Source organism: Sus scrofa, chromosome 1 (assembly GCF_054392235.1).
Source record: "Sus scrofa isolate SSC_HxYL_T2T_F1_AM1 chromosome 1, Sscrofa_HxYL_maternal_Yorkshire_Landrace_v2.0, whole genome shotgun sequence".
Lineage (NCBI taxonomy): Eukaryota > Metazoa > Chordata > Mammalia > Artiodactyla > Suidae > Sus > Sus scrofa.
Genome location: NC_139383.1, coordinates 90,989,860 through 91,004,611, shown reverse-complemented (window position 1 = coordinate 91,004,611; position 14,752 = coordinate 90,989,860). Strand labels below are relative to the sequence as shown.

At 39.7% G+C, this 14,752-nt stretch overlaps 1 protein-coding gene and 1 non-coding gene across 10 annotated transcripts in view; both read right to left on the bottom strand.

The window, feature by feature from the left end:
• The window catches only part of COL12A1 (collagen type XII alpha 1 chain), a 130,576-nt gene that overhangs the window by 65,608 nt on the left and 50,216 nt on the right, over positions 1-14,752 (bottom strand). For 5 of the 9 annotated variants that reach the window (XR_014808062.1, XM_084964805.1, XM_021092370.2 and 2 more), the window contains exons 3-11: positions 12,347-12,496; positions 12,146-12,265; positions 11,881-12,045; positions 11,165-11,311; positions 7,289-7,428; positions 6,380-6,509; positions 4,679-4,821; positions 3,993-4,122; positions 1,516-1,652 (exon numbers count right to left, since the gene is read on the bottom strand). Coding sequence is in view for 7 of the 9 variants with exons in the window: in XM_084964805.1 (XP_084820931.1) it covers positions 1,516-1,652; positions 3,993-4,122; positions 4,679-4,821; positions 6,380-6,509; positions 7,289-7,428; positions 11,165-11,311; positions 11,881-12,045; positions 12,146-12,265; positions 12,347-12,496 (1,262 nt within the window). In the remaining 2 variants the exon portion in view is untranslated. Of the gene's footprint in view, positions 1-1,515; positions 1,653-3,992; positions 4,123-4,678; positions 4,822-6,379; positions 6,510-7,288; positions 7,429-11,164; positions 11,312-11,880; positions 12,046-12,145; positions 12,266-12,346; positions 12,497-14,588; positions 14,711-14,752 lie in introns of all 9 variants that reach the window. The other 4 variants (XR_014808068.1, XM_021092360.2, XM_013992820.3 and 1 more) reach the window with 1 other exon arrangement.
• Positions 8,520-8,623, bottom strand: LOC146406188 (U6 spliceosomal RNA). The gene has a single exon (XR_014832504.1). It is a non-coding gene; the product is annotated as a U6 spliceosomal RNA (small nuclear RNA).

Genomic DNA, 14,752 nt, shown 5'->3' with positions numbered 1-14,752 from the left:
GGCAAGAGCATAAGAAGTGTGGTACTAAAAAACAACAGTGGTTTCCATTCTGCACGAAAGTCTGTAAGAGGGAAAAACAAATCTGACTCCACATTAGATCAGATCCGTGGCCTGTGCTTAGTCAGTCATGCCGGCTCTGCATCTTTTGTAAAAGAACATTGCCTATGGCCTGAAATATACAAGAGAATCCATTCTCAGAGCTCTGACCTTTCATAGAGATAAAAAGGTGTAGAGCAGACACTTGTTTTATTGGAGGTTTACAGGAACATCACGACCTGACCTACATAGACAGCTATAAAAAACAAAGGATTTTGACACCAAATTTGCAACAACTAACCTCACCCCTCCCTCACCTGGCTTTTAAAAGTGCTTTGCTGGAACTCTTTGAGGAGTTCCGAGCTTTGGGGGCATAAGCCATTCAATTCCTTGCCTGGCCAGGCAATAAATCTTTCTCTGCTCCAAATTCCAACCTCTTGGTTTGTTTGCCCTTAACTGTACATTGGGCACATAACTTGCATTCAGTGGCAAATCTAGGAACCGGAGATAGTTTAAATGCTTCCAAAGTAGAAAAAAATGTATGAACTACAGCCATACCTGGCACTATTGTCTGGTAAATGATGACTGCCTAGGAATTCAAACAACCAAATTGTTTTTTCCTATCTCCCTTTGTACCACTGCCTGAGTTCTTTCAGAAAAATTCTCCTGTGGATTAGTTTGTTACGAACAAGAACACTGTAAGACCCACTGGTCACCATACTGCTTTTGACATTGAAATCCAGAATGAAAGGAATGCATGCACAGGTGTAAATTAGCATTAGTACAATCCAAATGACTACAAAGTCCATAACCAAGTGCTTATAGAAACTGTTTCTAGCTTCCAAAAATGCCTCTGAGGCTTTCACATTAATGCCACTTTCAGCAAACATAGGTTTTAAGCCCATTTTCTGGTGAAGCCCCTCAGTTTGGTCCCACTTTGAAGCAGGTTGTTGTGGAAGTAGCTCTCTATCGCAGCACATCCAAAAAAAAAAAAAAAATGCTCAAAGCCGAAGGAACATTCCTCTAACATTATATTCATACTTTCTCGCTGTCCTGCTCAACTGTCCTATCTTCCTATTATCTGACAAACCCCCTCTTCTTCCCTGCATCCCCTTGCTCGCTTTCATTTTTAGAAACATTATAACGGCATTTTTAGTAATTGCTAGAATGTAGAGCATCACATTAGGCATCTGGAGGAGTGCAAAATACCATCTAGATTCTGTAAATCTTTATCTACTAAGGGATGATGTTCATGAGATTAACACCTCACAGCAAAACATTTCTAAATCAAATGCTAGACAGTCCAATATATTATCCGTATTCAAATAGTGCTTTATCAATATATGGTATGACAAGTTTTCAATGCTATATTAATAAAGTGACAAGTCTTCAAAACAGGCTATCATCTATGTCTGTTTAGATTCATTCATTAAGCCTACTAGGAAAACAAATAATTCTAAAGTTTCCATCTCAACCTACCTCTTTGAAATCCTCTTCTGGTGTTTTGTAGCGGACAACGTATTTACGCACTTGTCCCGGCGCAGGTTCCCATAAGACATTCATGGTGCTGTGAGTCACGTCTCTGAGTTTCAGATCTCGAGGACTGGGCAAAGGCACTGGAGATGCATGAGAAATTAGGTCCAGATGTGATTCTCAACCACAAAGCTCTAAAGCATCCACACGAGTTGTCAAGAAGTTTGGAGAAAAGTTAAAGATGTGCAGCAAAGTAACCAAACAAATTGGCTGTGATGATAAAAGCTCTTGGATTCTACCAGGTATAGCTGAATTCTTCTTCAGAAGGCTTTTTAAAAATAGCATGAATTTCCATTTTTATCACAACTCCAACTTCTCACTTCTATCTTAAAATTTCTCCCACTCTATTTAACTTTTGCGTGTTGCTTTTGCGTGTTGCTCAGCTATAATAAATCATAATTCACCAAAAATGTACAACTCATACTTCTTCATCAGATATTTAAATGAGCTACGATAGGGAGTTCCTGTTATGGCTCAGTGGTTAACTAATCCGACTAGGAATGATGAGGTTGCGGGTTCGATTCCTGGCCTTGCCTAGTGGGTTAAGGACCTGGTATTCCCATGAGCTGTGGTGTAGATCACAGATCCCATGCGGCATGGCTCTGGTGTAGGCCAGCAGCTACAGCTCCAATTTGACCCCTAGCCTGGGAAACTCCATATGCCGTGGGTGAGGCCCTAGAAAAAGACAAAAAAAAAGCTACGATAGCAATCGAAATTAAAGTTATACTCCCTTAAGAATGTGATAGAAAAACAAATGGTTACAAGAGTGAAGAATGACAATGAGCCGAAATTAAGTATCCAGCGAGCTTATAAGAAAACCCACAGAATCCTAAAAGGTTAGAAGAAAATTCAAATGATAAATTTTCACCAAGTCAAACAAACCTTTATCTTAAAAAAGATGAGGGAGTTCCCATTGTGGCTCAGTGGTAATGAACCCAACTAGTATCCATGAGGATGTGGGTTTGATCCCTGGCCTCACTCAGGAGATTAAAGATCTGGTGTTGCTGTGAGCTGTGGCGTAGGTGGCAGCCATGGCTCAGATCCCATATTGCTGCAGCTGTGGTGTAGGCTGGCAGCTACAGCTCCAATATGACTCCTAGCCTGGGAACTTCCATGTGCCATGGGTGCAGCACCCTCCCCCCCAAAAAAAAGGATGAGGAGGAAGATAACTGACAAAGAGATTTTTCTCTTGTTACATGAGATCTCTCACTCTTTCTATTTGACCAAATTCCTTTGTCTCTCACTTCAACTCTGTACATCTCTCTTCCTGAATCCTTGTCTCCATATGCATGATTCTGTACTTCTATCCCTTCGATGTTTTCATCTCTGCCTTTCTCTGTGCCTTCCCTCTCTCCACTGTAGCGGTCCAGCCCCACATCCAAATGTATAGCCAATTTGTCCTTCATCCCACAATGACTCAGTTCCCCTCTCCCAGCATTCCCAGAACACATCTTCATCTCTGGCTGGCCCCCCACACTTTCTGTCTGCCATCACTCCATTTCCAGAAACCTCCAACTCCAGATAGGATCCAAGATGATTATTACTGTTAATGAATGTATCCTGCCACACCTCGCAGGGCTTCTCTTTTCTGCCTCATTTATGTTTCCCTCTCAGTCCCCTTTTACCCCTTGAAAGTTCCTTCCAAATTCTTCATTTCCTTAGAAATGTGGCCTTAAACTCATGAAATTTAGGCAGGTCATCTATCCCAGCACACCCACCTCAAGAAGCATGAAACAAAACTACCAGCTGAGTAAGGAAAGTGCAATCACTGTCACTTTTCAAGAAAAAGCATCTAAATGCTAGTGAAACAAACCAGAAATACAAAAGGGGCTGAACAACACACACAAGATAAGTGAAAACCACAAAGGAGTCTGAGTGCTCTATGCTGTTCTGTGTTATTTATGGGCCCATTCCCAACACCTAAGCACATTTGGGGATTGAATTAACTGATTAATTTACTTAACTGAAAGGTGTCATAGAGTTTCTGCTTCAAAAAGAACTTGGAACATCTTGATCTTAAACCTAGCCTTCCTCGAAAACTACCCTCACCCAACATTCCCTTCTCACCAACACTACCTATCATATTTTATGGATCTACAATAGCGATTGTAAGATGCACCATTGTTTTATACTCTATCGCTGATTGACACCTAGCCAAGAGAAGCTGTAAGACACCACTGATTCTAAGATACATCTCAAAACTACACGTTATATATGAAAAAAATAAAAGCAAAGCCTAGAATCAAATTATGATGCTACAATAAGTCTAGCAATAACCTTAATTCTCAAATTTGATTGCCATGAGTAATTTAACTTAGGCACAAATTATCAAATTATTGACAGCATCACTAGATGAAAGAAAAAGCCCAGTGAACATTATGCTCACAGCAATAAGAGCTGAAGGAAAACAAGCAAAGTCTTACAGGTGACCTCCCTCGCAGTGACTGGTTCGCTGGTGAGGTCATACAGAGAGGCCTGGACCGTGACCTTGTACTCAGTGTTGGGAAAGAGGTCACTCAGCTGCACATCATTCACTGTTGGTTCCACACGCATCTGCAGATGGACAGGCCAAAGGGAAATAACACAATCAAATGAAACGTTCCCACTAACAGGGGTGGTCATTTACACTGATTTATAACCACTTGATTTTAACTCAACTTCTATCCTTCTTTAATTGAAGTATAGTTGATTTACAACATTGTGTTAATTTCTGCTGTAAAAGTGACCCAGCCATATATATATACATTCTGTTTTTATATTCTTTTCCATTATGGCTTATCACAGGATAGTGAATACAGTTCCCTATGCTGTATAGTAGGACTTTGTTGTTACCGGGTTTGTATATAATAGTTTGCATCTGCTAACCCCAAATTCCCACTCTATCCCCTCCCCACCCCTCACAACTTTTATTTTTCATTTCTCTGAACTGCATTTCTTTTTCCATGCTAAGGTCTTCTAAGATGGTTACCAGCCACAAATCCAGTCTGTTTTTCTGTTTTGTGGTTAAAGTTATAAATGAGTTCCTTCCTAAGTAACTGCCCTTCAATGAGAACTTTATGAGAGCCAAGTCTCAGGAAGCCCCAAGGATAAAGAAACAAACATCTCCCACCTCCTTGGGTGTGGCCGGTTGTGTGGCGTTGATGGGTTCATAGGACAAGGCATAGCCAGTAGCCCCGCCCACTGGCTGCCACTGCACTCGCATGGCAGTTGAGCCAACGTCATAAATGTTCAGGCTGACTACAGGGACCGGCACTGTTGGAAGGTAAAATCAGACGTCAGTCTAGTTCTTGTCATTCTACTCATTTTTTAATTACTTCCTATCTAGCTATTGATGTGTGTAGATGCTAAATAGAGACTGGGCTGCTGTGAGAAATCAATGAGAGTGAAGGGAATCTTTTCTTCTCCCCCTCAAAACCCAGTCTCATTATTTATCTCCACCTTACACTAGGATTACATGTCATAACTATCACCATTTCATAGAGAAAAGAAGTTTAAATTGATTTTTTTATGCTTATGTTCTTTCTTTTTTAGCTGCCCTGCAGCAGATGGGGTTCCCAGGCCAGGGATGAGATCAGCACTGCAGTTTTGACCTAAGCCACAGCTGCAGCAATGCCAGATCCTTTAACCCACTGTGTCAGGCCAAGGATCGAACCTTTGTCCCAGTGTTCCAGAGGTGCCACCAATCCCATTGTGCCACAGCGGGAACTCCAAGAAGTTTAAATTTAAAATGGCATTCTGTGAAGTCCACACGGAAGCCAAAACAGGGACCTGCTTCCTGAGATTTCAGTCTCTTTTTCGGGAACATCCTGAAACTGCTGACTATTTTCATTCCTCAATCATAGGATTTCATACATTAAAAAAACCAACTCAGTATTTCATTTCATCTTCTCTTTTAAAAAATTTTAAATGAGAGAGTGCCTTATATTCATAACTGGAACTGAGGAGATTCCTCAAAGAGAAGGTAAGCCCAGGAGGCAGAGTAAAAGGCTTAGAATCTCTCCACATAACACCCAGAGAGTATTCTATTTTTTGTCCAAAGATTTGAGTTTAAGTAATTATCACATTCATCCTGCCCATTATGAAATACAGTATTTCCCACCTCCACTGGTCTAATATGAAGGGAAATGAGAGAAGAGAAGACCTAAGAGGGGGACAGTAAGTAGAGTCAATTCTCTGCCTTGGAAAGAGTTACACCCACTCCTTCCCCCTCTGAGTGGCCCCCCTTCTTCCCAGAGCCCGGCCAAGAAGATGGGAAAAGAAAAGAATATTTTCATATGGCCTCAGAAGCCCTACTAGGAATAGTAGGATTGGAGGAATAGATTGAGGAACCTCTTTCCCCAAAGCTCAACTCAAAGCCAAAGCCATTAGTGCTTCACTTGTGAAGGCCAGAGTCCAAAAGCCAGTTGTAAAAAGGGAGCTCTCACTGCCAGCAGGAAGATCTGGCCGCGTGCAGAACTGAACTAGGTCATCCCTGCACAGCCGCTATTCCAGACAATCCTGGCCCCACTTCCCACACAGTACCTTCCCTTCAGACATGGATAACCATGAAAGGTACTTTCCCTCTAGGATGTCCATGGCCATGACTACCCTCCCCCCCAGGGGGGCCCCATGATGGCAGGAACAACCAGTAACAGCAGAAAACCCCAGAGTATTTAAGCACCTGCAGTAAGAATGCACTCAGTAAAGATATGCTGAATGGATCCCGCATAAATGAATGATCTGGGAGGCTGACAAAAAGCCCACCCAGGCTGTCACCTCTTTATTTTAAAAAAATGAAACCAAGAGAAGATTTTTTTAAAATCTGACTCACAGGTTTTTTCTGTGCCCTTCAGAGGCTCACTGTATTCATCTTCTACCACAGAATACACATTGACAACATACTCAGTTTCAGGCTTCAGATCTTTCAGTACCGTGCTACTCTCCAATCGGCTTACATAAAACTAGAGGAAAAAAAATTGTTAAATGACAACTTATGTTATAATAACTTCCCTTTTTTCTACTATAACTATAATTGCAAAGAAGTTAACTGCAATGACCTTAGAAATTATAGTGTAATGAAGCCATTGTCTTTTGTTTTTGGAAACCACCACATTACAATGAGAGCTTGGACAATTCATACAATTTATTCTTCCAGTTGTTGTCTCCTTATTTGCAAAATGAGTGGATAAAACTAGATCATCTTCCATGTTTCCTTCCTACTCCTTGATTCTAGTATAAATTAAGCATCTTGTTAATGCTTTATTTCTTTATTTTTTCTTTGGGCCGCACCTGCCACATATGGAAGTTCCCAGGCTAGGAGTTGAATCAGAGCTGCAACTATGGCTATAGCAACACCCGATCCAGGCCACATCAGTGACCTACACCGCAGCTTGCAACACCACCAGATTCTTAACCCACTGAGGTAAGGCCAGGGATTGAACCTGTATCCTCACAGAGACAACACACTAAGCCACAGCAGGAATTCCTTAATCCTTTAATTTAACATTGTATTACTTTCTGCAATTCTTAGAAGCTGTAAGAAATTAAGCAAAGCTCTTTCCCTCTAATTAAGCCCAAATGGAGGTGCTTTCCTAGCAAGACATGGAGAGCAGCATTGTGCCCTCAGCTCTGACCCTACAGCCTGCTTGCTCCTCACCCAGCACTCCTCTCAGGGCCCTAAGGAGGAGGACCCAAGCTCAGCATGGGGCTGAGGATGGGGCTGTAGGTGGGATCTACTCACTTCTTGACGTTTCCCTCCGGACACTGGGTAATATTCCACTTTGTACCTATCCACGCTGTCAGAAGGGGGCGTCCAGCTCACTCTCAAAGAACGGTGAGTCCTCTCAGAAATCACTAGGTTAGAAGGTGCTTCCAAGTCACCTACATGTGGAAATGAAGTGCAGATGCTCTGTTCATTATTACAGCCCTGTGATGACATTCAAATTATGTTGAACTGGTATTACTCTTCATATTTCAAGCTTTTACACACATTCTTGCACAGAGAGGCTCAAAGCTCCTTCCTAAGTTTTCTCTGAATGGGTGTCCAAAGGGTACTTCAGCCTCAGGAGATTCAAACCTGAGCTCATGGTCTCTCATTAACACATGATCCCCCTCTTCCTTCGGGCACCAGTTTATCAGCCACCAGGACTCAAAACCTCTGACTCACCCTTGGGCACCTCCTCCTCTCTCTAACCGTGTACACATCTCAGGAAAGGACAACCTGGGTCTGGACAGTCCCACTGTCTCCATCACTACTGGCACCATCCAAGCTCACTGCCCTCTTTATCATTTTGATTATTTAGATTCCTGTCTTATCTTCTTAACTCTAAGTCATGCTCTGTGAGGACAGAATTAGTTTCTTTTAAAAAAAAATCTATTGAAATACAGTTGTTTTACAAAGTTAAGTGAGTTTCAGGTGTACAGCAAAGTGATTCAATTGAACATATATATATTATGTACATACATATATAAATATAGATATTCTTTTTTTTTTTAGGGCCGCACCCTGTGGCATAAGGAATTTCCCAGCCTATGGGTCAAACTGGAACTGCAGCTACCAGCCTACTCTACAGCCATAGCAACTCAGGATCCAAGCCACATCTGCTACCGATGCCACAGCTTGTGGAAACACCAGATCCTTAACCCAACGTGAGAGGCCAGGGATTGAATCACCATCCTCATGGATACTAGGAAGGTTCTTAATCTACTGAACTACAATCCTTTTTTTACATTCTCTTCCATTACAGGTTATTACAAGATATTGAGTACAGTTCCTTGTGCTAGACAGTAGGTCCTTGTTGGTTATAGATTTTATATACATTATTATGTATATTTTAACCCCAAATTCCTAATTTATCCCTCCCCCCTTTCTTCCCTTTGGTAATCACAAATTTGTCTTCTGTGTCGGTGAGTCTGTTTCTGTTTTGTAAATAAGTTCATTTGCATCATTTAAAGAGATTTCACATATAAAAAAAAATATGGAACACTTCATGAATTTGAGCGTCATCCTTGCTTGGGTGCCATGCTAATCTCAGCATTATTTCAATTTTAGTATATGTGCTGCCGAAGCAAGCACAGGACAGAACTGGTTTATTCACATTTTGTTCCCTTACAAGATCTACTTCAGTGGGACCAGGAGCTAACCATGTCCTCACTCAAGAGAGAGGAAAAACAATCAAATCTTCTAAAATCGGGGAATAGCCTACTGCCTGTGATTGTTTTCTCCATGGGTAGGAATAGGTGAAATGGTGAATACAGAAAAATATTTGGAATAAACATCAATGAAAATAGAAATATTAAGCTCAATATGACCACTAGGAGATGTCCCAAGTAATAATTACAGAACTAAGCCAATGCCTCCAAGAGCATGGCCAAACATTCTGATATAAACTCTACTTTCTTTGTAAGCCAGAACTGGGAAAAAAGCATATCCATTCTTAGCATCCTAACATTTACTGTACTTGGGTCATAATCAAGCCAGCAAAATTGTCAAGCAATTTTACTGTCTGGGAAACTAAATGAATGCAACTATTACATGGCCGGTATTAAAAAATAAAGGGAAACAGATAAAAGATGTTTTCATCCCCACTCAAAAGTTCTCTCCAACTAAATAAAACTACAACTCTCTCAGCCAATTCAGAGCCAGAAGCCTACAAATTCTGGCTTCCTGGCTGGTCTATTTCTCCAGAGAAAAGGTCAGTCTGTTTTTTGCTCAAAATCCCAAAAGAAAATCTGCAAAATTTTGGAGAAAGAAATTCAAGAAGGACCATTCAAATAAATGATCCTCAGAACCTAAAGCACATGAATGGCCTTGTTAAACCAATTCCAACTTTCCAAAACCAGAATAAATCAGTGAAAGGCAGTTTTTACCATAATCTACATGCATTTAAAAGAAGCTGTTTTCAGATAATAAGAACCATAATTTTTATTGTTAATTTTCAAAATCCTTCTGTTTGGGGCTATCATGTGTTGTCCTATGATTTACACAGATAGTAATCTTTTGTACCCACCCTTTGTCACTACAAATTCACTTCTATAATTTTATTGCTGAATGTTAATTCCTTATCAAACAGGTACCTGTTTCCCGAGGACCTCCAAAAACCTCTTTAACCATTTGACCCTAGTAATTTAACTTCTCTACATCTCTTTCTTCAATGGTAAAGACAGGTGATGTCTTTCCTAAAAGTTTTTTTTTTTTTTTTGGTTTGTTTTTTGTTTGTTTGTTTGTTGGTTGGTTGGTTTTTTTGTCTTTTGTCTTTTGTCTTTCTTTTAGGACCACACCAGCGGCATATAGAGGTTCTTAGGCTAATGAGTTTAATCGGAGCTGTAGCTGCCAGCCCATGCCACAGCCACAGCAACGCCAGATCCAAGCCATGTCTGCAACCTACACCACAGCTCACAGCAATGCTGGATCCTTAACCCACTGAGCGAGCCAGGGATTGAACCTGCAACCTAATGGTTCCTAGTTGGATTAGTTTCCACTACACCACAACAGGAACTCCCAAACTCTAAAATTGTAGTTTGTCTTTATATTTAGGAGTTACAAGTGCAAAGTATCAAATGTAATCGTCTGTAGTTGTGCCAAGTACACTATATAAAAGACCCCTCTTCCATTTCTAACCAAAAACTAAAAGTAGCAAACTTTAGAAAACAAAAGTCTGTCTTGCTGTGTAGCGCAGGGAACTGTGTCCACTCTCTTGAAATAGAACATGATGGGGAATGATATGAGAAAAAGAATATGTATATATATAATATATATATATATATGACTGGGTCACTTTGCTGTACAGCAGAAATTGGCACAACATTGTAAATCAACTATACTTTAATTTTTAAAAAGTAAAAAATAAACCAAATAGGCTTAATTTTTATGCACATGGCAGTTTCTATAATCCTTAAAACAAACATTAATTGGTATAATAAAAGTGAATATTTATTTTTTACTTGCTTTTTTTTATTACTCAAATGAATTTATCACATCTGTAGTTGTATAATGATCATAACAGTCTGATTTCACAAAATTTCCATCCCACAGCCAAAGCACATCCCCCTACCCCCCAAACTGTCTCCTCTGTAGACCATAAGTTTTTCAATGACTGTGAGTCAGCATCTGTTCTGCAAAGAAGTTCAATCTATCCTTTTTTAAAATCGAATATTTAAAAAAAAAGTATGGTAACAACCATTTAATAGTAACTTAATAGCTCTATCAAGTGAAGGTGCTTTACCAGAGAATAGATATACACCAGGAAAGAAAGCATTTATCTTTCTTCCCTGGTCTCATGTATGTATGTACATAGTACTTGCACATATACACTAAATATATCCTCAAATAAGCTAGAAATCATTTATGGTTTGATACTATCAGAAAAAAAAGTTCAGGGACTAAAACAACGATTCTCAACTGGGGGCAGTATTCTCCCCAACAGACATGTGACAAAGTCTGAAGATGCTTTTAATTGCCAAGATTCGGGATATTATTGGTACCCAGTGGGCGGAGCTCGGGATGCTGCTAAACATCTCACAGTGCACAAAAGAATAATCCCCTCCATCCGAAAAAGAATTATCTTGACCAAAACAGCAACAGTGCTAAGGGTGAGAAATCCCAGGCTAACCTTACCTGGGCCTTTGACACTGTTACACAAGTTGATGGTGAGGTCATCCACGATCCTGGAAAGTGACTCAAAATCTGCCACGTTGTAGGCATGGGTATCATCGGGATCTGTTGCAATCATCTTTAACTCAACTTCATCAGCATTTTTAATACCTGGGGAAAATGGATATATACAAATTAAAAGCATGTCTCAGAAAAAAAAATTAATGGAATGAAGCAAATATTTCACGAGCTATCCTTACATAGTCAATATCATTCCTTGATAATAAAATGATCACATATCTACAGTTATAAGATAGAAACAAAAATAATATAAACTGAAGGCTATTGTGTTTAGTTTCTTCTAAATATCTCTAGCACCAAATCCCCACCCAAAAGTGTCTCTTCGGTATTTTTCCTGGAAAGTAAAATAATGGATATCAAAAATAAACATGGCTCTGTGGAAAACCAAAGAGGAATTTTCCTGAATCCTATTAATAGTACATTTATTTGTCCTCTTGATCCATCACTCTCTCCCAAGAAGCCATGTAGTTTTCATCCCATTACTTGGAGAAAAGATGAAAACAAATTAACTTCCTGGCGCATCATTTTGATAAATCACGTGATAGGAGAAAATGTGTGTGTTTGTTCTTCTATGCTTCAGAAAATATTTTTAACTACAAAAATATCCTCAGCACAATGGTAACCCCTTGGGCAGGGTGGCTTCTCTTTTCAGCACTTACCAATAGCAAAGAGCTCCACGCCTTCATCCTTCAGTTTCTTAGAAGGTGCCTCAACGTCATCTTGAGATTTTCCATCAGTGATGAGAACTCCAATTTTTCGAGCTCGGGGCCTCATGCCAGCTTGGGTCTTAAAGCTCTGTTGGCGAATGAAATTCAAAGCCATGCCTGGTGGAAGTTTTCAAAGAGAACCAGTCACATCATTATTCAGCCACAAGCTTTAACCCAAAAGCAAGACCTGAAAGCACACCAGAGCATTCTGACTCACCCGTGAGGGTATTGCCTCCTTTGTAGGGTAAGTTGGCCACAGCCTGCAACAAGCTCTTCTTGTCTCTATGAGCATTTAACTGCCACTCTGTTCTGGGGTCGCCGCTATACTGAGCAAGAGCTAAAATGACACTATGGCCATTAGCGTATGTAAAAGAGCATAATGAAAATGTCTAAATGTCTTCAATGCTGTCAGACCTACCAATCTGCACTCTCTTGGGACCAATCTCAAAGACTTCCACGATACGAGAAATGAAGCTCCTCACAGTTCTAAAGTTCGCCCGGCCAATGCTCCATGATCCATCCACCAGCAACACAATGTCTGCTTCAGCCCGGGTAAGACATTCCATCCCTGACACAGCAACCGTGAGACAGCACAGAGTAAGAGCATATACCTTGTCAGTTCCTCCCTGCCACCCCCTGGGAACTCAGGGTCCCTGTCTCAGTTCTGTGGCTTAGCAAGATGATTTGGAGACTTTGAAAATAGGTCCATGTGATTCATTAACCCCAAACAAGCATCAGAGGAACCATCAATTTCCCTGATAATTATTTCAGTGGAAAATCTCTCCTTCATCTTTGACTATATTTCTGGCCACGATCATAGAACATGGAGACTTAAATTAAACCATCATTGTAAATATGAATGAGTTTACAAACCCAAAAGCTGCAATATAGAAGTGGGTGTATACAGCCACCTTAAGGTGGTAAAAATTTTATAAACTTATAATATGATCTAAAGATTAGATGTTGCATTTCTCTCAATTACCAATGCTCACTGGCAGACAAGTATGGGATCAACTGTTAAAATCTATAAGCTAGAAAAAGTTTCAGTAAGCCAAAAATATATTTTAAATTAATTAAAGCCCCCAGTTAAGTACTACATATGTTATGAAGGACTGGGCACATAACTCTTAAAATTAGGCCTTTTTGAATAAAAGATACATTGTTTAAAAATCTGACAGCTATTATGTTATTTAGTTTTTAAATTACTTAACCATCTACTATGCATAACAATCAGGTAAAAAGAGATGATGAAGTCTGCACATTTAAAAAATCAAGAGAGAAGGAAGACAATCTAGAAGAAGGATGCAAACAAATACACAAATTGAGAGCTACAGAGACAACAAGCACGAACACTGATACAAAGCTAGGGTGCTTTGGAAAGAGAGAATTATTCCAATTTCCTCAGTGCACAAGCTACAAAATAAAAATATAAGTCAGTTAATATCATCATAGGAGAAACAATAGAACATTAATGCAAAACAGCAAGAGTTGGCACTTTCATTTATCTGATCCACATCCATAGTTTCTTTCTTTCTTTCTTTCTTCCTTCTTTCTCTTTCTTTCTTTCTTTCCTTCTTTCCTTCCTTCTTCCTTCCTTCCTTTCCTTCTCTTTTTTTTTTTTTTGTCTTTTTAAGGCCACACCTGTGGCATATGGAAGTTCCCAGGCTAAGGGTCAAATTGGAGCTGTAGCTGCTGGCCTACACCACAGCCGCAGCAACATCAGACCCGAGCCACATCTGCGACCTACACCACAACTCACGGCAACACTAGATCCTTAATCCACTGAGCAAGGCCAGGGATCAAACCCACATCCTTATGGATACAAGTTGGGTTCATTACCACTGAGCCACAACGACAACTCCCCCATACCTACTTTCAAAGGTTCTCTTTTCCAGCTTATGTTATCCAATACAAATTTCTCAACTCCTTGCTGTGTTAATATCTGATCTTTATATTATTTAAAAAAAAAAAACCCTCAGTGAAAAAAAATCAGTGATGCTCTTCACACCACAAAAGTGTCACTCATGTGACAGACCATCAGGAGGAACGGTTCCCCAATACTATTCCAAAAGCACTTAAACGTTTGCAGCCTGCTTCTGCTCTGCCCACACCTCTTTTTTAGAAAATGATGGACAGTATTTAGAAGTCAATTTACTCACCCCTCCCACCTCTAAGAAAATTCAAAACTAAAAAACTAGCTTCACGTATATCAAAGCTGTAGTTGTGGCTGGAATAGAAAAGTCTAGAGGGTTTATGTTACCATTTTGCTTCCCAAGTAACAGCTGCTCACCTACTCATGTAAAATCCAATACTGCTTGCTTTGCCCAAATAAATCATTTCCACAATGACTTTAACAAAATAAACTGCATTCTAGTCATTAAAAAGAGAGAAAAATGTACAATATCTACCCATTGTAAAAACTCATCTTTAAGCGATACAGTAATACTAATGCCTTGTTGACAAGAAAAGCCTGAAAAAATGCTGGCAAAAAAATATGCTTAGCTGGATGTTTACAGAATTTCAGTATATAAGTTATTGAAATAAATTTTCATATAAAATTCTAATAGTCAATTTTCATTGTATGATTAACCTAACAATTCACATTTGAAAATATTTCATAATATTGAGCTTCCCTAGAGGAATGTAACTCAATTTCTTACCAGAAGATAAAATTGGCATTACAGTTGTGTCAGAAAGGGTTGTCATTTCTTGCCCAACAAGTGGTGAACTTTCTCCTCCATCGAACATTCCAAAAACATTTACTTTATAGGTGGTACCTGCCCTGAAATGTTAAAAAATATATAGTCTGTATGCATAATAGGCT